The sequence below is a fragment of the Callorhinus ursinus genome, unplaced genomic scaffold, assembly GCF_003265705.2.
Source record: "Callorhinus ursinus isolate GAN/ISIS: 27379988/994484 unplaced genomic scaffold, GSC_fseal_2.0 scaffold15, whole genome shotgun sequence".
Classification (NCBI taxonomy): Eukaryota; Metazoa; Chordata; class Mammalia; order Carnivora; family Otariidae; genus Callorhinus; species Callorhinus ursinus.
Window position 1 is genome coordinate 27,837,170 of NW_027397077.1, and position 23,208 is coordinate 27,860,377.

Genomic DNA, 23,208 nt, shown 5'->3' on the forward strand with positions numbered 1-23,208 from the left:
TAGTGGACCCTCCATAAATGTTTATTGTATGAATGAACTGAGGATGTCGGGAGTGCCTGTCCATCAGCACCAGCACCAGCAGATTTTTCCCTTGTAGGATACAGGCTGTTCTTGCCGGAGCTGTCAATTTTTTTTTTTTTTAAACAGAAATGCAGGTATTTCTGAGAAATCTTCAGTTTTCACAAAATGTTGGCAACTAATTCAAATTTTTAAATAAGACTATGTATTGGGGAGCCTGGGTGGCTCAGATGGTTAAAAAGAGTCTGTAATAAAAATTTTTTAAAAATCCATTCCTTGGCTGAATTTGACCCACAGGCCCACAGACCCTGGTTTGCACTCTGTAGGGTACGTTGGACTGGCTTTGCCATCTTCACTGAAGACATGCAAGCTTTCCAAAAATAGTAGCCATAAAATTTATTCCTAAGCTTTTCTTCTTTGTCCCTTGGTTCTAGTCCAGAAAACAGAACTCTAGAATCAGAGCAGCAGAGGAGGGATTAGGTAAGGCTCTGGAGAAGGACAGTGTATAAAGGGGCTTCCCACCCGTGAGTCCTTGGATCTGGGGCCTGTGTGGGTGCCCCCTGGTGGGGGCCAGCAGTGGTATTCAAGTGTCCTTAAATGGTTGTCACTTGTCTTCCAGACAGGCATCATCTCCTCCCACAGTGCTGGATCCCAGGCAGTCCACCAGGGCAAGACTTGTAGGAAAATACAAACCAAAATGAATTGATAGGCTAAGCCCCTCTGAGGTGTGCTCCTTGGAGGCCAAAGCCCCAAAAGCGTGACCAAACAGGATGCCTGCGAAGGTAAGGGGTAAGAGGCATCCTCTTCTGTTGCTGGCCAAAGGCTAAATCGGTCCATTTCTAGAGAAGTAGTTTGGCAACACTTATCAGACGTCCAAATGCATGTATTCTTTGACTAAGGAATTATATTTTTATGAATTTATCCTACAGATACACTCACGTGTGTTTGAAATGAATTGAGATGAGGTTTCTCAATGTGACACTGTTTGTCGTAACAAAAACTTGAAAATAACCTAAATGTCCTACAGTGTGTAACTAGATAAATTATGCTAGAGCCATGCAATGAAATGCACAGACATCAAAAATAAGAAATAAAATCTGTATGTGCTGATATGTAAAGTCCTCCTACAGGGTTGTTTTATTTAAAAAAAAAAAGCAGGCTGATAATATTGTGGACACTATGCTACCATTTGTAGCATGAAAGGGGATGGTAGGCGTATAGCTATTTATTCTTACACCTATAATATATCTCTGGCTCAACACAGAGCAGTCCAGTATCATCAGTTACTTCTAAGAATGGGATTTGGTGACAAAATCGCAAGGAAGAAAAAATTGCCAATAAATTTACTTTAATATATTTTCATTTTTAACTACGTGAATGTTTACTACATTAAAAAGAAAAAGAAATGTCATATTATATGCTTGGAAATCTCCCTAAAGGGGCACCTGGGTGACTCAGTTGGTTAAGTGTCTGCCTTTGGCTCAGGTCGTGATCTCAGGGCCCTGAGATTGAGCTCCACGTCAGGCTCCCTGCTCAGCAGGGAGTCTGCTTCTCCCTCTCCCTCTGCCCCTCCCCCGGCTCTTGTGCTCTCTCTCTTTCTCTCTCTCTTGCTCTCTCTCTCAAATAAATAAATAAAATCTTAAAAAAAGAAGTCCCCTTAAAAGATACCCATTGTAGTATTGTTTATAATAATAAAAAAGGGAAGCAATCTTGTGTGTCAAATAATAGGATATTGGTTAAATAAAAATTTTACCGTATTTAAATTTTTTCTGATTTTATAAATTTCCAATACAACTTTTTTTGCCTTTTCCTCTCTTGATTAAACATATTGCGTGTACCTTCATGTTGGAATATCTCCATTCTTCAGATCTTTTTAGTTTTTTTTCCAGACCTTCGTCAGAAGAGTCTTTTGTTTTCTTCTTTTTTGTTTTGTTGAGGGGTGGTAACATTTTGTCGAAGAAAGTAATGATAGCTTTAATAACATTGATGACTTAGGGCCAAGAAAAAAATTAGAATAATCAAGTCAGCAAGCTTGATTCTTTTTGGTAGATGTCTACATAACCCTTAATTGATTAAAACATTAATACTGTTTGCTTTTCTTCAGGACTTATTGATAATCAGCCATAAGGAGAAATTTGTACTATTTCACATAGGTTGAGATAGCTTTCTCTTCCTCTCTAATTCTGCAATTCTAAATTCACTTTTTATTGGAACATCATACATTCCCTTTTCCCTGAAAACACATTGGAGAAAGTGACTTAATCTTTCTATGACCTTATTAGCCAAAATCCAGCAATCATTAACATTATTTGACATGTAAACTTGGACAGAACCCTTTTCTTTGCTTTAGTTTTACTTCCCAGTAAAATAAATTGGCCAGCTATTAAGTACTTGGGATGGTGTTGGGCATGCAAGAAATCATAATTGTGTTTACATGTGATACATAATTTGTATCATAACATGCATTTACTCATACTTCTGTAGAGAGTTTGCCTTTCCTCCATAGTACTCTGTAACTGTGATTTTAAAAAAATTAGCAGATGGATGCTATTCTGTGGCAAATTTTTTGTTTCTCTGGGAAAATAAGAAGAAAAAATAAGAATAAGGTAGAGGATTTTTTTTTAAGTCTGTGTGTTCAATTTGAAGAATTCATCCTAATTCTAAAATTACGATCTTCAAGTTGTTAAAATGGATGTCAAGATAATCTTCTCTTATAAAATGGTAGGCGATCATTATTCTTAATTTCATTTTACTGGTTTCTAAAATCTATTCCTCTAGTAGATGAGGAACGAAAGCTAGATCCTATAGCTGATCATGTAAACTCTGAAATCATTCAAGTCTGAAATCTCCATGATACCTGTATCATACAGTGTGCATTTTCATCAATTTTTAAATATTGGGGACTCCAATGGAATATTGTCTTAGCTTGCTGTAACAAAATACCAGAGATTGTGTGCCTTAAACCACAGAAATTTATTTTCTCACTGTTCTGGAGGCTGGAAGTCTGAGATCAGGGTGCCAACATGGTTGGGTTCTGGTGAAGTACCTCTTCCTGGCTTGAGACAGCTGCTTCTCACTTTTTTCTCACATGATAGAGACAGACAGCAAGTTCTCTGGCATCTTTTCTTATAAGGGCACTCATCCCTTCATGAAGGCCCCACTCTCATGACCTAGTTGAACCTTAATTACCTCCCACAGACCCCATCTACAAATACCATCACACTGGAGGTTAGGACTTCAACATGTGAATTTTTAAAAGACACAGACACGCAGCCCATTGTGAGTGTTGTTATGGTGTTAGGATGATGTTAGGCCAGGAATCCAGGAAAATTCAAATCCTTTCTTAATTAAGCGACCACTAAATTTCGGGACTAAAGGCAAAACAAGGCAAATAACACTATCACTACCTAAGACTGAAGTCTCAAACCCCAAGGCAAAACTCTGGTAAGCTAAGCAGTTAGGACAGAAGAACTCATTTGCTTTAGGTGGCTGGCTTAAATGAACTGTAACGGATGTTAAAAATCACAGCCCACGAACCAAGAATGGCTTTTACATTTCAAAGGAATCTAAAGATTTTGTAGCATCTGAAAATTATGAGAAATGCAGATTTTGGTGTTCCTAAATAAAGTTTTATTGAAACACAGTTGTGCCGTTCTTTTATGCATTGTTGTAACTTCTGTGCTACAATGGCAGACTTATATTGTTGCAACAGACCCTGAAAGATTTACTGTCTGGCCCTTTAGAGAAAAAGTTTGCCAATTCTGATATACAAACAAAGCTGACCAATGATTTGTTTCATCTATTCCCAAGACAAAATCTTAGCTGAAAACGTCATTTCAAAAAGATGCGGTCATACCCATCAACACTAAAAGAAATAGATCCAGAGACAGAGTACTTACCCCAAAGCCTGGCATGAGCTGGTCTAGAGATTGTCCACTTCAAGTTGTCTAATGCCACACACCCCTGTTCCAAGAGAAAACTAAGAGGGAAAGACAGATGGCTTCATTGGAGAATGAAAGAAGAAGAGAGGGCCTCAGTCCATGAGCTGATGTTGTCATTCCTTTGAAAAGTTCAGCCCTTACCAAATATAGTCTAGGGTCCTGGAATTGAACCATCCTGAATTAAGATTTATTTTCTTTTGAGTCTCTACCCCTCGATTGATATTTATCCCTGAAGTCAAAGGAGACCGGAGGAATGGAAGCTAAGAGCGTGGTACCCTTTCTAGAATTCAGCATTGACCAATGAAATTGGTGGCGCTGTTGACATATCAGGCCTCTTCCTTTGTTTCTGATTTGTTTTTATTTTGTTTATATTGTTTTTATTTTCCCTCCTTCCCCCAAACACACAAAGGTGATTTTAAAGGATGTGGATTCACTTCTCTACGTGGACACCGACGTTCTCTTTCTGAGACCCGTTGATGACATCTGGAAGCTTCTGAGGCATTTTAATGCCACGCAGCTTGCCGCCATGGCCCCTGAGCATGAAATCCCCAAGATTGGCTGGTACAGCCGCTTTGCTCGGCACCCTTTCTATGGCTCTGCGGGAGTTAATTCAGGAGTCATGCTGATGAATTTAACTCGCATAAGAAGTGCCCAGTTTAAGGTAAGGAAATACTTTATATTACATGTTTAAAAATTGGGAGTTTTAGTCATTTCAACAGTGATGTTCCTAGATTGTCAGTGTATTGATTTTGGAAGTAGGTGGCTTGTTGGTGAGGATGGAAGGGGCCAGGGAAGAGGAAAATATTTGGAAAGTTATGAAATATTTGTTCAGGAAAAGTCCCGGTGGTTATGGAATTTAAAAAGCTTCAGCAGAGTTGCTGTTCAGGAATGTTATGTTGCATTTCTGAATTCTATAATGTTTGAACTCTGTGTATACCCAAAGCTTCAAAAGCCATGGAAAATTCTGTGGAATTATCCTCGGGATATATTTATGTACATACACAGAGATAAGGCTGCTCGTGGCCTCATCTTTTATCCTAGTAAAGAACTGGAAAGAACCTAAATGAACATCAGTAGAGAACTAGTCAAAAATTAAAAACAAAAAACAAAAAACAAAAAACTCATCCTCCTATTAAGAATTCAATTAATCTATAAGTGAGATAAATTGATATCTAAAAAATATTAAGGGAAAGAGTGAAAATGAGACAAAGCATAGTACCATGAAGTATGATCTCTTTTATGATTTAGAAATTTCCAGAAGAATACCTAATTGTTAACTGTGGATATATCTGGGGAAAGTGGGGGTGGAGATGGTAGGAGGATGGAGGAAGAATATTTTTACTTCTTAACTTTATCTTTGTGTGCTGTTTGAATATTTAGTCTATGAATGTGTTGCTTTTACTGGTTCCTGGTCCAGCCCGGATCCATGTGTTATTGATCTAGCAAAACTCTATAAGTTTCCAGCTCTAGTTTTGCTTTGTCCTGTGCCTTGAGGCCAGCAGGACCCCTCCCCTGTTTGCTTCATTCCTGGAGGGTTTGAGGGAACCAGTTCCTCTCTATTGTTTCCCAGGGGACAGGATGCATTTGCTTTGCCTCAGCCCCTCTGATGGTTTTCTCTTTTGCAGAACAGCATAATTCCAACAGGCTTGGCTTGGGAGGACATGTTGTACCCTCTGTACCAGAAGTACAAGAATGCCATCACGTGGGGAGACCAGGATTTATTAAATATTATTTTTTATTTCAATCCAGGTAGGCTCTCTTGCGAGAATGCTGTTTGTGTAGGAGTCTGCCCACCACGCTGCACAGAGCACATTCCCGCCTGGTCTGCGATTGACTGAGCCTGGGTTGTGCCCGGGTTCCCCTGTGAAATGCGCCCTTTCATTCACACACACCACCACCCATCCCCCCATGCCTCCCCCACCTCCTCTCGGCCCCGGGGGCTGCCCTCACGCTGCTGACACAAAAGGCCAAATGTTGCAACCTCCAACACTGGACTCCATTTTTGGAGAATATCTTTTAGAGTTTGGCCACACCATTCTTCTAAGAAGTGTGGTCAAAATTATTGGCAGGGCACAGAACTGAATGCTGACATTATAAGCTAGACAGGGAGGCCCTCCGTGGCTAAACAATTGCTAGATTGAAGGGAATTGATTCTTGGGATCCCTACAGTTAAGTGACTTGTTTGGAGTTAAATGAGCCTAGAATAAGGACTTAGACTTCCATTCCTTTTTCTTTTCATGTGAGGCAAAAAAAAAAAAAAATTCCTTATACTGTATCAATGATTTGGTGGAGTTGAGGGAGGGAGATGAAAATCTCTGATCTGTGTTTTTTGATGTTGACACCTAAAACTAATAAAATTTCCTCTTTTCTTTCTTATTTGCTAAAACCGTATTTAATGTTGTTAGAATCAAAACCATGTTTTCTCCTCGAGAAAGATCTTTGGGGGAGGAAAAAAGCTCTTGTTACCCGGACTTTTCAGTTCATTTCTTTGCCTTTACAAAATCCTAAAATAGAAACTCCTGTCCATAAAGACTTCTGCCTGTGATAACCTGTCACTCTGGAAGCACCTACTATGTACTTGAATTGTTTTTTTTAAACAGAACTCTGAAATAAAACCTAGTCTCACAGGTCTTTGGATCTAGAAGGAGCAAATCCTGGAAAAGAAAAAAAAGCAGATTGAAAGAGAGTTTCTGGGGAAAATTCCCACTACGAATTCATTAGAGGAAGGGAAAGTCTTGGCCGTTCGCTGGTGGCATGTTTTAATCTGTTTACCTCTGACAGTAATAGGAACTTTAAGATCTGTACGTCCTCCTTTTTCTTCCTAAGCCAATTTCATCTCTTTTCTAGGTGTAGATGGATTGGTTAGGACTTTTGGCTGCGTGGAAAAGTTAGTCCCAGAGTTAGTCCAAGCACAAGGGATACTGTTATTAGCAAACTGCTATCTGCTAGAAACCGAGGGAGGAAGGCCAGCAGGCTGGACCCAGGACCTGAAGCGGGAGAGGGAGAATGAGGAGGCGGCCAAGGCGGGCTAGTTTTCTCCCACTGACATTGCTTATTCCTCTCTTTGTGGACCTTCTTCTCTGCTCCTCAGGCCTCAAAGCAAAGTACCCCACGTTTCGTACTCCAGGTGCAGCCACATGCAAAGATGAACTCCATCCTCACTCTGAATTCCCAGGGGGAGAAACCAGATGGTTCCAGTATGGGTCAGCTAGACCGGGAGCATGCAGCTACGAAATAATGGCTGACATTTATTATTTACTCGGTGCCAGGTGCTGGTCTAAGCATTATCTTCTTTAATCCTCACAACCACCCTGAGAATATGATCCCCATTTTACAGACAAAGATACCAAGGGAGAGTTTGGTAATTTGCAGCACTGCTAATGAGTGACAGAGCAGGGGTATATACCCAGGCTCCTCTGACTTCCGCCCTCTGCGTTTGGGGGAGAGGAGAAGTTCTAAGAGGGGCAATCCTAGAGAGCTGGGGAGACATCCCAAAATGTATCTCTGCACTGAACTATTCGTCCTTTACATATTGCATTTTGCTCTCTGTTATGTGGGTAAAACTATCTTTTAGAAGCCCATCTGGACATATTCCCAAACAGGAATTCTAAAGATTCGCAGTTTCCTCCTCAGAAATCCTCTTAGCCTGTTGCGGATTATTTGAGGACGTGATCAGTGAGTAAATAATACTTGAAGGCAGTTGTAAGCAGCTTTGCAATTAGACAGGAGCCCTTGTCTTTAATTGGAGCTGAAAACCAGCTGAGTTTGATGGCTTCTGTACTCCCCATCTTAAATCCATTGAGTACTCGAATATTATCAGATAGTTTGAGGTTGTTCTAAACCCTGGTTCTGAGCAGTACCAATAACCAAGTTTTCTAGCTTTCGATCGGCGAGTTCTTAGGTAACTGCTTGATGGCTGTTTCTGTGACCTGCGTTTGATCATCCTTTTACATACTTTCTGCAGGTACTTTATTAAACATGAGATCTTTGAACTGAAACCCATTGATATCCTTCATGTGATAGGCTCTTTCTTTGTTTATTTTGTGGTCACTTTCTATTAACCAGAAAATTATTTAGAAAAAAGATTGGTCATTTTTATCCCTAGAAAGGAGAGAGGGAGAGCGGGGAGAGGAGATTGGCCCTGACACAGGAGATAAACATGCTTGTTGTTATGGTCCTTTGGGGCGCCATGGACGAAGAAGCGATGCACAAGGGACGCCTGGGTGGCTCAGTCGGTTAAGCGTCTGCCTTCGGCTCAGGTCATGATCCCAGGGTCCTGGGATCAAGCCCCGCATCTCCCTCTGCCTGCTGCGCCCCTCCTGCTTGTTCTCCCCACCCCTCGCCCCGACAAATAAATAAATAAAATCTCTTTTTTAAAAAAGGCAATGCACAAAAAACCTGAGCACATGTCTGGAGTGGTATTATTATTATTATAGCCTCCTATAGCCAATAACACCACTTTTGAAAATATGTTTAAAAGTCATTCGTTTAAAAATATTTTAAAACTCTTGCCATAATTAGATAGTAAATTGCTATAAGTATGTAATTGCAGTGCTGGGTCCTAGACAAGAGGAGAGAGCTGGAGCTCAGGAGGGACATGCGGGTCGCTCAGCCATAGGACATTTCCTGGCATGTGAGGCAAGGTAGCTCCTTCAAGGGGTGGAAGATGGAGCTCACAGCTCTGCACGTGAGTTTGAGTCTAGGGCAGAGTTCTATAGAAAGGGTAGATTTGACCAAAGCCAGAAGAGCACCCTACACAGAAAGATGTGCTTTAATATGTTTGGGTTGCAGGGAACAAAACTCAGGCCAGCTAAGGAAGGGACCAGGGGGCAGCGGCCCTGGGAACACATGGGTCACATCGGGCTAGGCCTCTTGGGAGCTCGCTCTGTGAAACTCCTAAGGACCCTAGCTGATTTCTCCATCCCTCAGAGGCCATGGGGCCTTGCCTTTCTCCATGCCTGATTCCGTTCTATTTCTCAGCATTCTGTTTCATGTGGCCCAACCCTGAGCCCACACAGCCTTACAACCCCACAGCCAATGATGATGCATGTTTGGTAACAGCCCCCTTTGTTTCCTAATTCTCACTTTTGAAGAGACAGAGAGAGAGATTTGCCTGGCCCAACCTAGGAAATGACTCCAAGTCCAGCTAAAAACTATTTCTCTTTGGATAGAGAGACTGCCCATGATCTGGTCTTCAGGAGCCAGAAGAGCAAGGCCATGTGGCATTTTCCTCTCTCAGGCATGAACACCTAGGTCTCTCCCTTCTTCAGGAACAATCTCCCTAAAGGTGGGCTGTGGGTAGGGAAAGAAATGAAACCAGCCAAGTATAGATAAGGAGGCAGGGCATCCAGAAGGTAGCAACAGTAGGATTCTGCCCACAGGGAGAGGGAAGAGTTGAAATACCCCTGGAAGATACATAGATTGTCATGGATCATACAGGGAGTTGGAGGGGTTTGGTGGGGCCACAGGAAGCAGAACACATAGTCATGTGGTACAGCCTCTTCAGTGGCCCCGGGCGGGCCTTGTTCTCATCCTGCCAGGGTCACTAGGGCCCTGCATTTTGGATATACAGCCACACTGGCTCCTCACCCCACCAAAAGCTCCCAGCATCTGTCAGCGGTGAGCTGTGGGGTTGACAGGCTCAGCTACCTGGCGTTAGGATTGTTCCGGGAAAATGGTAACATCTTCTTGTTTGGGGAGTCTGGGACTTTCATGAGCTCTGATACAAAGCCAAGAATGATGACTGTCAGATACTTGTGGGAAGTATCCTTGCTGCATTTACTTTTTGTCTTTCACGTGCAAGGCTTTGTGCCTGGAGCAGAGTTGGTCTTCAGAAGAGTCAGTTGGTCGAATGAATGGATTTGAGAGACTGGAGTGACAGAGGGAAATGAATGGAAGAGAAAGTCCACAGCAAGGAAATCGAGGAGTGGAAGGAGAGGGAGAAATCCAGAGAAAGCAGGACACACCTGGTAGCAGAAGGTAGAAGGTTCCATTTACTCATTCATTCAGCAGATACTGCTTGAGCACCTACTATGTGCCAGTCATGGTGGCAGGCACTGGGGATAATGCAGCAGACAGAACGAACAAGTGCCTATTTTCACGAAACCTACCTTTTATTGAAAGAGGTAGACTTCCAAAGAACAGCAAGTAGTTGTTACAAATCATGGGTTGTAACAAATGCTATAAAAGGAATAAATAGGGGCACCAGGGTGCTATTGCTATCGGTCGGTTAAGCATCTGCCTTCGGCTCAGGTTATGATCTCAGGGTCCTGGGATGGAGCCCTGAGTTGGGCTCCCTGCTCTGGGGGGAGTCTGCTTCTCCCTCTCCCTCTACCCTCCTCCCCCCACTTGTGCTCACTCTCTCACACGCATGCTCTCTGTCTCTCTTTCAAATAAATAAATAAAATCTTTTTAAAGAAAGGAATAAGTGAGGCATTGAGAGAGAGACTTTCAAGGCTGGAGGAAGAGGACTGCTTCTTTAGGTTGTGCGATCAGAACAGTCTTCCTGGAAGAATGTATTGCCCTTTTCTGGAACAAGATGCATTCTGGAAGAAGGAAGAAGAGGATGCCGGGAAAGCTCAGTTCCAGAAGGACCTTTAAAGAAACAAAACTAACAAACAAAAATTAATGATGCATCCAACAGCCTTCATTCTATTGGTAGCGTAGCGAGTGAGTAGCAAGCCTGTTTCACTATGAAGTGAAAATGATCAGGCATGAGCTGTTCCAGAATCTTAGAGAACCCAAGAGTACAAAATAATCAGAAACGTAAGGAGCAATCAATTCACACGGCACTTTGCGAATGGTTAGGAGGCTCTGGAAATAAATGTAGACTCCTGAAGTGATCCCTAAGGGATTTCAGAGCCATAGATAATCAGTTAATGGGCTTCTTTATGTAAAAATGAAGAGGAAAATAGCAAAGACTAGGAGTTTGAAGAGGGGTTAGCTTGAAAAAAGATTTTAAAATAAATTGCAGTGGTTCGAGGCTTTGGGGATTTGGAATTTTAAAACCATTCATCATATTATTTCCTGAGCAGTGGAAAGTAACCTGTTTCCCCATGCTGTCATTTTTAAAACCATCAGATTTTGACAGCCCTGATAATCTTGCTTAAAATAGATCCATTTCAGAATGGTTATTGATCATGTGCCAAATAGACATCATTAGTCCACTCTGCATGTTCATCAGCTGATCTCCATAGATGTTCCCTCTTTAGTCCACCCCATGATGCTAGTTTGACCCCTCTCCTCCTCCCCCCACCTCCCGCCCGTTAACCAAATGGAGATTTCAGAGTGTAACCCATGCAAAATGTATCTGTGAATAAAAAGACACAACTGTTACTTTTAACTGCCCACTCTTGATTTCCCTTTCTTTGGATTACAGGGCCCCAGTTTTCTTAGGGGAATTACTCTTCTCTCTCTCTCTCTCTCTCTCTCTCTCTCTCTCTCTGCCCCACCCCCCACCTGCTTTTGCATGCAGTCCTAGAACTCCGTCTGCTCCTGACTTCCACTCACCCGGTCAGACCACATCCTCGGAACCTGAGTCTGGGGATCCAAGAGCAGAAAGTAGCCAAGGTTTCGGTGTTGGCGATGTTGGCAGCCGTGCTGAAGAGCTGACATTAATTAGTGCCCACCTGTCAGAGTCCAGGAGCTGCCCCACAACCTGACCTGGTTCAGCTTTACCTCTGATTTTATGAGCTACTCCCTCTCTTTTCAAGGAAAAATTCTTTTCCTTTTTTTTTTCTTCAAGCTGGAATCAAAGTTAGTTCCTTGCAATCCAACATAGATATATATTTCTTGAATATTTTAGGTCCGAGCAGTCTGTTTATATGACAGCTTTGCTACCGTTATCTTAGCCCTTTGAAGAGACTGAATTTATCCCAGCAAAATTAAATAGCTTATCTTTCGTAAAGCACACTCTGATTTCCAAACTCTTCACCATGATCAGGCCATTTTCTCTTCCTTGAATCTTCTTCCAGGGCTCCATTTTTGACTGTCAAAATCCCATCCTTAGTTTGTAAGTCTGAGTTTAAATGAAACTGTACTGAAATATCCTCCTTTCTATGAATCCTGATAAAAACATGTTCATTTTGACTTTACTACATACTGTCTCCCTTACAAGAGTATAAATTCCCCAAGGGCAGGAGCAGAGCCTTATCATCCAGCGACACCAATGTCTTGCAGTATGTGAATGAATTCTTCTTTCAGTTACAAGCTTTTTGCATTTCTTCCTCTGAAAAATTCTGAAGGGAATTGTAAAGATGTGAATTGAATTCTGTCTGGCATCCAGTTTCATAGTTGAGATTCAACAGCTGGGTTTTAGCTGGTCTTTAGGAAATCAACAAACCCCTAAACTTATGAACAAGTGTTCTTAAATATGCCCAGTTGTACCTTTCCAATGATAAGGTCGAAGGCTTTCATTAGACTCTGAGATCTGTGATCCATAAAAGGTTAAGAATGACTGGCCACCTGCATATCTAGAAACAACTGGAGTAAAACCTTTATTACCAAGGTACCGTGTGTTGAGAACTATGCTAGGCTCATTCCCTTTTTGTTTTATTCTTCCAGTAACCTAATGCAATAGTTCTTATAACAATAACAATGGTCATAGTCATGATTACAGCTTACAGTTATTGCATGCTTTCTATGTGTCGTACCGTTCCAAATACTTGTATTGATAAGTTCACTTGGTACTCCCCAGGATCCTACTGGACAAAATATTTACGGTCCTCCCCCATTTACAGATGATGAAACTCAGGCTCAGAAAAATTACGTAATTTGGCTGAGTTCATGCAAGTAGGGTCAGTCCTGTCATTCAAAGACAGTGTGGGTTGACTCCAGGGCTTGCTCCCTTAGCCATTTCACTATTAGCATAATAAAGCTGGAGTTCAACCCCAGATAACTTAGCTTCTTTTTACTGCTTCAAAATTGAGGTCCAGATAACTCATCAAGGTTGTAGAGCTAGGAGACGTTGGAAGCCAACTTTGAACATACATTTATCTGATTTCGAAGCCTTTCTATTTCATCTTCTGCCCTGGAATGCCCTCACTGGGTGTGGTCCTCTCAGGAGGCTGCAAAGAAAAGAAAGGTTTCCTTAGCAGGGGGTCCTGTACTACCTGCGAAGAGGCAAAAACCTCCATCACCAATCTCAAATGCCACAAAGGCAGGAACCAGACTTTCCTTTGCCCGCTGGGTACAAAGCAGGCACTCAATAAATATTTGTTGATTCAATCAGCGTATTTACAAAAACAGATGGGTTCTAGGGCAGTTCACTCAGCAGGGAACATTAGCAGGTGCTTAAGCAGGGATTCAATTGCAAATACCGAAGCAGGTATCATAAATGAGCGATGCGATTCATGGGGTTCCGAAAGGCCACAATTGGTCTGAGGTCAGACACAGTTTAAAAGCACACAAGCACTTTTAATACTTTCTGTCACAGAATCCTCACGCCCACCCCCTGCACTAGAATGCAAAGTCACACAATTCCAAGAGGAGTTTAAATCTAGATAATATGACTTCAGGGTGAGCCCTACCCTCTCCCAGCTATGGATTATATATGTACAAGTGTGGAAATGAATGCAAGTAAGAGCAGCATCCCGGTGGAAAGGCGTTCTCCCGAGAAAAGGAAAATCTCGCAGGGTGTTGTGAATGATTAAGAATTGGAGGGTGCCTGGGTGTCACCATGGCCCATAAAGACTGAGTGGTAGAATTATTGCACACAGTCCACCAGAGGGGATGTGTGATGATCTCTTCCTTGTTTGCTTTCCATCTCGAAGCTCTCTGGAAGCAGTCTCTAAGAAGGGATGGCCGTCAGCCCAACCCACGAGCACATCTCTATGTTGCTTTTCTGACAACGGTAATTGATTTGCTCTAATGCTTCTGTGTTCTCACAGGGGGCCTTTCTCATGAACAGTGACACACACTCACAGAGAGCTTTGATTCCTACTGCTCTTGCCCCAGCCCTTAAAGGCATCAAGCTGAGGAGCCAGGAAGCTCAGGGGTCGTGAATTTGTTGCTAATTTTGTAATCCTAGCCGTCCAACAGGATTAGAGCCGAGTTTCTCAACCTTGGCACTGCTACTCTTGTGGAGGTTGTCCTATTCATTGTGGAATGTTTAGAGTATCTCTGGTCTCCACCCACTAGAGACTAGTGGCCTCCTCCATGTATGACAACCAGTATCTCCCTCCAAATATCGCCAAATGGCCCCCGGGGAGGCCCTGGCAAAGAACCACCAGATTCGAGATACGCATACAAGTACACAAGTGTGCACATGCTCACCCACAATGTGTACAGTCGCCTTGACACAGGGACTTTTTTATTTCTTTGCTCTTTTGCGGGGGGTTCTCCCCTTTACTGTTGTAGTTTTTTGTTTTTTCCTTCCATTTTGATTTTGTTGGTTGGTTGGTTTTTAATCCAAAGAGGAACCTTTGCTTCAAACTTGATTCCAATTTTCCAAGTCTGTCTGTTTCATAAAACCTTCCCTAAGAGTGGGTTGTAAGTGCTAACACGGTTGACCACCACTGTGTGCTTGGCATTCGGCGGAGCATTTTACCCATGTCTTTTAAATCTAATCATCCCGGTGGGAGGGAGTTCCTATCCTACCCATATTACAGATGAGGAAAGTGAAGCACAGGGAGGCTGAATCGCTGGACCTAGGTTGCAGTGTTTTTGAGTGAGAGAGTGTGGGTTTGGACCTGACTTTGTTGGCCTCCTTGTCCCCAGTGCATTGCCCTCCTTTTTGGGGGTGAAACCTACAACATCACGAGTATGTGCCCCTTCCATTCCTGATCTCAAAATATGGACAAAATATGGTGAAGGTTGGACCGTGAGTCCCAGTCACACTCCCAGGCACTGAAATCGCGTGTGGTGTGCAGGGTATGGAAACACGGGTTTAACCAGCAGGTGCGCAGAGGAGAGAGGGCACTGACTGTGGACGCGTCTTTCTCTTGTCACCACCAGAGTGTCTCTATGTGTTCCCCTGCCAGTGGAACTACCGTCCCGATCACTGCATGTACGGAAGCAACTGCAAAGAAGCTGAGCGGGAAGGCGTGTCTGTCCTGCACGGGAACCGAGGTGTCTACCATGACGATAAGCAACCCACTTTCAAAGCACTCTATGAAGCAATACGGGATGTAAGTGTGTCCGCTACCCCCCCCAACTCCGCCGTATAGCAGACGCATGCGCACTCCACATGAGGCAGGACAGTTGCTTGGGTCCCCGGCACCTCGGAAGGCCAAAGAATTCCCCAAAAGCATTGAGTTCTGCCCCTTTCCCCAATCTCAGGTACCACCTCACTGTATCAGCTCGCTCCCTCATATTATAGCCACTCCTAATCTTTACAAGTAAGTCACTATTGTGGCGGGGGGGGGGGGGGGGGAGGGTCCTTAAATAAGTTCACTTGAGGAAATTAAAGACCCAGAAAGAAACCCCCTCTGCCATTTGCCATAACAGAGGGGAATGTGTTAGGGTAAAGATCATGTAATAAGAACAGAATGATACCATTCAGCGCAAGCTGAGTGTGTTGCCTGGTTGCCAGCATCCTGTCGAGAAATCCGGTGTGGAGGTGGTCAATTAGGACAAGGGATCAAACTAAAAGTAAAAATCAAGTCTTTATGTACATACTGCAGCGGTACAAGCAAGAGGCAGAAAGAGGCACGAGCTCCCCTGTGTTGCGTACGTACTCAGCAAGGGGTACTGGTCAAGAGAATGCAGCAGAGAGGCAGAGATCCTCTCAAGGCTCCTGCATCCTTATGGACTTGTAGGCCAGGGGAGGGGGAAGGAGAAGGGAAAGAGGGACGAGTGGAAGGATACCCCTCCTTTCCCAGGAGACCTCCAAATGGAGGTGTCTGGGATAGGAATGTAGGTACGAATTTGAGCGTGGCTGGCCCGGGGTAGGGGCCTGAATTCTTGACTCAACTCCTTCAAGTAAACTTGCCTGTGCACCAAATCTCGTGTCAGGAGGGCAGCTCCCCATCCCTCCAGAGGACTGCCAGCAGCCTTATCATTACCTGTGGTTGAGTCTGAAAGACCAGACATAGGATTTTGGCCTGGAGCTGGACTTCTCACAGCCTCAGGCCCCCTCTTACCACCTCGGAGAGATTGATTAGCAAGTGTTGAGGTGTTAAAGATGCCTGGGAACTATCTTCTTGCAGTAAATGGGAAGGTTGAAAGAAACTTACTTTGGGGCTCACTACCTAAAATGCCAGATATTGCTGGCCCTTGCCTTTCATCCCACACTTGGGGAAACGCTGCATTCCACATTGCTTTTTACCTTGAGATCACTAGGGGGAAACAAGCAACAGAGATTCAGGGATGTCCCTTTTGAAACGGTAATTCCAAGACATAGAGTAGGGGTCAGGGAACTTGGGCCAGATCTGTCTTGCTGCCTGTGTTTGTAAGTTGTGTGGGCTGGGAACGGATTTGTAAATCATTGGGAAAAAAATAATATTTCATGTCGTGAGAAAATTATATGCAATTCAGATTTCAGCATTCATAAATAAAGTCGTATCGGGACGCAGTGACACCCATTCATTTATGTGTTTGTCTGTGGCTGCTTTCAGTGGAAGAGATGAGTATTTATAACAAACTGTGTGGCCCACAAAGTCTAAAATATTTACTGTCTAGCCCTTTATAGAAAAAATTTGCTGACCCCAGACATAAAGTATGTAGACTTTGTTAGAGATATTTTTCTTAAGAATCCACGAACCCTCATGGTTTCACAAATGGCCCTTGGCGGGAGCGAATCCCGAAACACAGGAACACATTTTTGTGTGTGTGAAAAATGTGCATCTTGCTAAGGAGAGTCTCTGGAATTCCAGAATTTTCTCTGCAGGGAACGAGATTAGCCTGCATGTAAGCTAACACCGCTTTCGTCTCCTGCATTTCCTGCTGTTGGTTTTCAAAGACCAAGTGATTTAATTACACAGAAAACTTGTTATGTACTTAGTGATATCATTACTTTAGATATTCAAACACTGACTCCGGGGCAGAGCCATTCAGGAGTGCAAACAGAAGTTAAATGAGTTTGCAGCAGTCCATCAGAGCCATGCTTGGGTTTCTTCTGTGATCTGCCAGCCCTAGTCTGGAATAGAGCAACTGTGGTTCTTGAGTTACCATGCGTCTTGTTTGCTTTCTGGAGGAACAGAAAGAAAGCCAAATAACTGGGTCATAAATGATCCTGCCAAATACACACAGTTATGATCTTCACGTGGGCCTACAAGGACCATTTGCATTCAGGGTTTTAATCAGGAATATCACTAACCCCATCCTCTAATGGGAACAAACATGGACTCCCTCTTGGAAGACACGTTTACCCACTCTCCACAGGGCGGCGCACCATGTGGTGGGGTCAGGGCCTGGCTTGGGGATGGACAGACCTCAATGCAAGGCCCAATTTTTGTCCCTTTCTGGTTATTAGTCATTAACTCTGTGCTCTTACCTTACTGGGCCTCAGTTTCCTCATTATCTCCTCAAATGGAGATAATAATATCATCTGCCTCGTAAAATTGTTGTGAGGATTCCACAAAATGATGGTTTTTAGATTTTATTTATTTATTTATTAGAGCATGAGAGCTGGGGAGGAACAGAGGAGGGCAAGGGAGAGGAAACAATCTTCAGCAGACTCCACACCGAGTGTGGCACCCCATGCGGGGCTTTACCTCATGACCCTGAGATCATGATCTGAAAGGAAAACAAGAGCTAGAAGCTCAGGGGCGCCTAGGGGGCTCAGTCGTTAAGCAGCTGCCTTCGGCTCAGGTCATGATCCCAGGGTCCTGGGATCGAGCCCTACATCGGGCTCCCTGCTCAGCGGGAAGCCTTCTTCTCCCTCTCCTACTCCCCCTGCTTGTGTTCTCTCTGTCAAATAAATAAATAAAATCTAAAAAAAAAAAAAAAGAGTTGGACGCTCAAATGACTGCACCACCCAGGCACCCCAAAATGATGTTTTTTTTAAGCTTGTAATACAGTGCCTGACATACAGTTGTGCTCAATAATTAGAAGTTGTTTCGATGATAGCAGTTTCACACTTACCTCCTTCCCTACCTTGTCCACATTGTCTCACTCGCTCTCTCTTCCTCTGTCTGTAAAGATGTTTTCTCTCTCTCAAACTGTATTTCTTTCTCCCTTCATCTCTCTCTGAAAGTATTCTTCCTGTCCCTCCCCTTTCCCTCTCCATCTCTTCTCTCTCTCTCTCTCTCTCTCTCACTTGCACACACAAACCCTAAGCCTCGGTGTCTGTGTTTGTGCAAACGGAAAGTGCAGTCTCCTTCCATTGTGATCCAAGGACGTCATCTATCAGGTAGACATTCTGTCAGTAATTCTTCCAGCCAGCATCTACGAAGAGCCTATTTTATGCAGGAACAATTCTAGGTTCTAGGCACTCAGAAGTTAACAAGACCAACAAAGCCCGGTCGTCGGGAAGCATGTACTGTGGGTGGAGGAAGCCACAATACTCACATGGACAAAGAAAGGAAGAAAAATTGTACCAGGTAGTGAAAGGTGTTAAAAGGGAACAATAGCAGGGTGATGGGCTGAGAGTCACGGGCAGGGAAGAGCGCTGGAGAGCTGGTGTCCTCAGGGGACCTCCTCAAGACTGATATGTGATCAATGGAGGCAGCTATGGGGTAGTCTGGGGGAGGATCCTGCTAAGTAGAAGGAATAACCCAAGGAAAGCCCTGGAGGCAGGGATGAGTTTGGTGTGCCCAAAGGGAGGGAAGAAGCCAGGGTAACCAGAAGGACAGAGACACCCAAGGAGAGTTCCAGGTCACATGGAGCCTTGAGGACAAGAGAGGAGTTGGAATCTTAAGTGCAGCGCAAAGCCCCTGCAGGAAAATGATATGGTCTGATTTAGGCTTTAAAAATATCACCTCGGTAACTCAGTGCAAGGAGGCAAGAGTGAGAACACAAGGGCTATTTATGAAGAGTTACTGCAGCCATCGAGGTGAGACATGGGGGCAACAGGAAGGTGGGCAGCGGTGGCCACATGAAGGCATCGTGGTAAGGAGAGATTTTACAGTGCTTGCTGATAGCCTGGAGGAGGGATGTGGGGGAAAGAGAGAACCAAGGATGACTCCAAGGCTCTGACCTATTCTTTTCCTGTCCCTAGGGATACCGTGATGAAAAAGGAGTTAATCAGTGGTCTAAATTGGGCTGAGAAAAAAAAACAGTTGTCCCAAACATGGTCCTTCTTGTGTTACATAATGCATAATCTCCTTCTGGGAAGAAATTCACATTTCTGATAAACATGCTTAAGCAATATTTCTGATGAACTTTAAAAGGATTAAAACTTGTTCTAGGAAACCGGACACCCACCCACTCTGCTGCCGGGCAAGCATGTACTGACCGTTCACCGTTCTTTTCTTCCTTTTTTTTTTTTTTTCCTAATCTTTTTGTATAAAATTTCCTCGCCAACAATGAATCTTTGACTTGACCTACTGGAGGCCTTTTCCATTTCTACCAGTTTGTAATAAAAATTTGAACATGCTCATAACTAAGTGGTCAAAAAGATTTATTTTGGAAAATTCTGCTCATAAACACCTTTCATGGGAAAACAAGAGAATTTCAAATCAAAAGCCCAGTATTATGTGGGGAAAAAACAACAACAACCAATATTTGGTACCTGAATTATTTTAAAATGAAGTTCAGTGATGATAAATTTTACTAGTAATGGCTAAACTCTGGACTTCATGAGATTACTATAGACATACCCTAAAGTTTCTTCATTAAGAGTACAACAAACAGGTGCCTGGGTGGCTCAGTTGGTTAAGCGTCCGACTCTTGGTTTTGGCTCAGGTCATGATCTCAGGGTCATGAGATCGAGCCCCATGTCTGGCTTTGTGCTCAGGAGGGAGTTGGCTTGAGAGTCTCTTGTTCCCTCTTCCTTTGCCCTATGTGCTCTGGCACGTGGGTACTCTCTCTCTCTGAAATAAATAAATCTTAAAATAAGTTGCAACAAATGCAAAAAATATGAAGAATTCAATGTTTTATCGCAGATTTCAAGTCTCTACTCACGCCTTGCTTCTCCTCAGCAAGAGCATACTAAATAGAGAATATCTTGACCTTGAAGATATATTTTGATCTTAGATTTTAAGAGCTTTAAGGACCCAAATAAATCATCTTTTTTTTTTTTTTTAGAGGTAAAGAAACTGAGGCCCAGGGATGGTAAGTAATTGCCTGGGGCTGCACAGGATTGAATCAGGTTTTGAATCCCCATCAAATGTCTTGGAACATCCAAACCTATGCCTGCATGCTTAATTCCCTGTTTCATTTTTTAGTAAATGTTGTTTGCATTTTAAATGGCATTTTAGTCACTAAATTTTCTATCATTTTTTTTAAATCCTTTTTTAGTTTCCCTTTCAAGATAATCTCTTTCAATCCATGTATTACCCGCTCCAGCTGAAGTTTTTGGAGACTGTGCACACTTTATGTGGACGAATCCCACAAGTGTTTTTGAAGCAAATTGAGAAAACAATGAAAAGGGCTTATGAGAAACACGTCATCATCCAAGTGGGCCCCAACCAGATGCACTGAATATTTTTCATATTGTCACAAGTGGATTCAGCCTCTCGAGAACAAGGCAACGTTCATCTTTAAGCTGCCTGGATCTCTTCGTGTGAATATTTAATGGTGCTCTGTGACAGTTGCGTTTAAAAGGCCTCATTACAGTTTCCTCAATTATTTGCCCCTAAAAGGAAATATGCTTTAATTTTTTTAAAATTGCTATTTATCTCTCTGTTTTTTTTTTAAATTGTATTATTACTCACTTAACATTGTTCAAACAGGTGGAGCTAGCTGTGAAAAGGAACTTTTGTGAGTCTTCCAATTCCTGTTAAATGTCTGAGACCACGTCAGTGACATCTCATGTGGTGTATTAATCTAATATTCTTGTGACTCTCTCTATGCAATGGACTCCCCCATATCCTTGTTATAAAAGTAATACATGCTTGTTGTAAAACAGAAAAATGTTAAAAACTTGTAGGGAATACAGATCCGTGGACCAAAATCAAAATTAGATTAGCCATAATCCTACCAACCGGTGAAAAGATTGTTATTTTAATGGGTGGATGCTCCCAGCCTTTTCTCCCTATTTCTATATTTATTTGCTTGTTGTCTTTTCCATTGTAACACATATGCGAAACAGGCAGTTTGAGTAAAAGCTGGCCCCTATGCTGAGATATTTCTGTAGAGACAAAAATTTAGAGAGAATGATTATGTTTACAGTGCTTTATTTAAAATACATCTGGCAGAAGTATTCAGATTTCTGCTGATTGGGCAGTGTTAAAGGATGGAGCATATCTGGGGGTGTTTTTAAAGAAAAGCTGTTTAGATTAGTGGAAGATTAAATAATAAGAAATATTTATGCAACCATACCTTCTGAAAGGAAATTCAATAATTGTGTTAAACCCAAGGGGTCACTTTAACAGAGATGTGATTTTGTGTTTACCCACAGACAAAAACATTTTATCTCTTACCTTAGTAGGGGTGACCTTCTCTCTTCTTTAAACTCTTGGGCAACAGGTGGAAATTAAAGGCCAACTTCAAACTTACGTGTACAGAATAGATAGTTCAGCTGATTCCATTGACAAGAAAATTCAACTTCCTACCAGCCTTAGAAGGGTCTCTTTAAATTTTATTTCCTTCTCTAGGGTTACCCAGCTGTTAGCCAAGGAACCAGGCAGGTCTTATCACCTAGCTACAGTGGAGGAAATTCTATAGTCCCCCAAGGGATCTGACTTAATCCCTGGTTGCTCCTGTAGCTGGTATCAGGGTAAGAGTATTTTGCATAAGGCTTTATTTACCTCAAAAAACTTGTGCAGAAATGATATTGATGTTCACAACAGCCTAATGGACTTAGTAGGGGCCTGTATCATCTCCACTGGGCAAATAAGGAAATTATAATACAAAGAAACAAGGACACCCAATATAATTGCTGTTCTGTAACACATACAGGTATGGTAAGATGCATCCTGTTTTACAGACAAATTTTTGGAAGTAAAAGTATTAAAAACGTTTCATCATATATAGACAGTGATCTAAAAGCATAAAAAGAAAAATAATATTTTGATAACGCAAATATGGTATTCTATATATTGGAGCCCAGTTGGATATCACAGGTACTATATCCACAGGAAAAGTCTTACCCTGAAAAAACATATGAAAATCTCAACACTCCAAAGAAATATATAGATATTAATCAATACTGGTATACAGAACCCTTATGGTAGTAACAAATTCTCAAATGTTAGAGGAATGGCCTATACGTTCCTTTTGATCAGTTGGGCGGCCTGTGATTTGTTATTTTTGTGAAGGAAATTACCATTATGATATGTTATATTGTTATATTTTCTGTTTCCTCATTTCACCATTAAAGGTGATATCATTTATTATTTTATATCTAAAGGCCTTAGGGTAATTTTTGGATCCCACAAATGGGGTTTTAGTGAAAGAGTTAGAATGTAAACATGATTCCCTGACTTCCATTCCAGTCTTTCTACTTGTTCAGCATGGCCAGTAAACCCTACAAATGTCATTCAGATTTGTTGGTGACTTACAGACCTAAAGAAGTCCTTTCTGCCTTCGGTGAGTCCCACAAAAAATCTGCTGTAAAGACTTTGAATACCGCAACACCTTTTCTTTTATGAGAGTCTGGTTTACCCACAACTCTTAACTATTGGTTCTGGTCTGAATACCCAGAAAAGGTCCATGATAAAATTCTAGAACATTCTAGAATGCTGCATTATGAGAATGTGAAACCTTAGAATTTGGTGTGGTTTTCTGCCTTGGAATTTCTTCATGCTATCCTGATATTTGAGGTGAGTTTGGTGGAGAATTTGGAGAACATTTGCTCTTCCAATCCCTGCTGCCTGAACATGTTAATTATTTTCCATTTAGTATGTTACTATGAGGCAGTATTTTCTCTGCCTTTGATAATTTCTAGACAACTACAACTTTAGTGCCTTTGAAATCTGGGAACTGTGAATTTTAATTCAGTGGACTCCTAAATCATGCAGTCTGTGATCTGAAGTTTGTCAAAGGTTGTGTTGCTCCGTATGGCACATTGAATCTACATTGGGAAGAGCATGAGACTGGTTCTCTCATCTCCTCTTGTTTCCTGTAGAATTCTGGTCAATGCATATGACTACAGAGTTCCATTGGAGAACGAAAGAACACTTGCCAATAGCAAAATGTAACAGTATTTTTGTATGCATGGAGATTGAGACTTTCTATAGGAGGGTCACTAGAAATACTTACAATATTT

The 23,208-nt window shown here is 42.3% G+C and overlaps 1 protein-coding gene across 1 annotated transcript in view; it reads left to right on the forward strand.

Annotated features, from left to right (window-relative positions):
• The window catches only part of GXYLT2 (glucoside xylosyltransferase 2), a 97,367-nt gene extending 75,026 nt beyond the window's left edge, over window positions 1–22,341 (forward strand). The window contains exons 5-8 of the mRNA XM_073901746.1: window positions 4,369–4,620; window positions 5,585–5,708; window positions 14,913–15,085; window positions 20,298–22,341. Of these exons, the coding sequence (XP_073757847.1) occupies window positions 4,369–4,620; window positions 5,585–5,708; window positions 14,913–15,085; window positions 20,298–20,480 (732 nt within the window). The 3' untranslated portion in view covers window positions 20,481–22,341. The remainder of the gene's footprint in view (window positions 1–4,368; window positions 4,621–5,584; window positions 5,709–14,912; window positions 15,086–20,297) is intronic.
• Window positions 22,342–23,208: the final 867 nt, after the last annotated feature.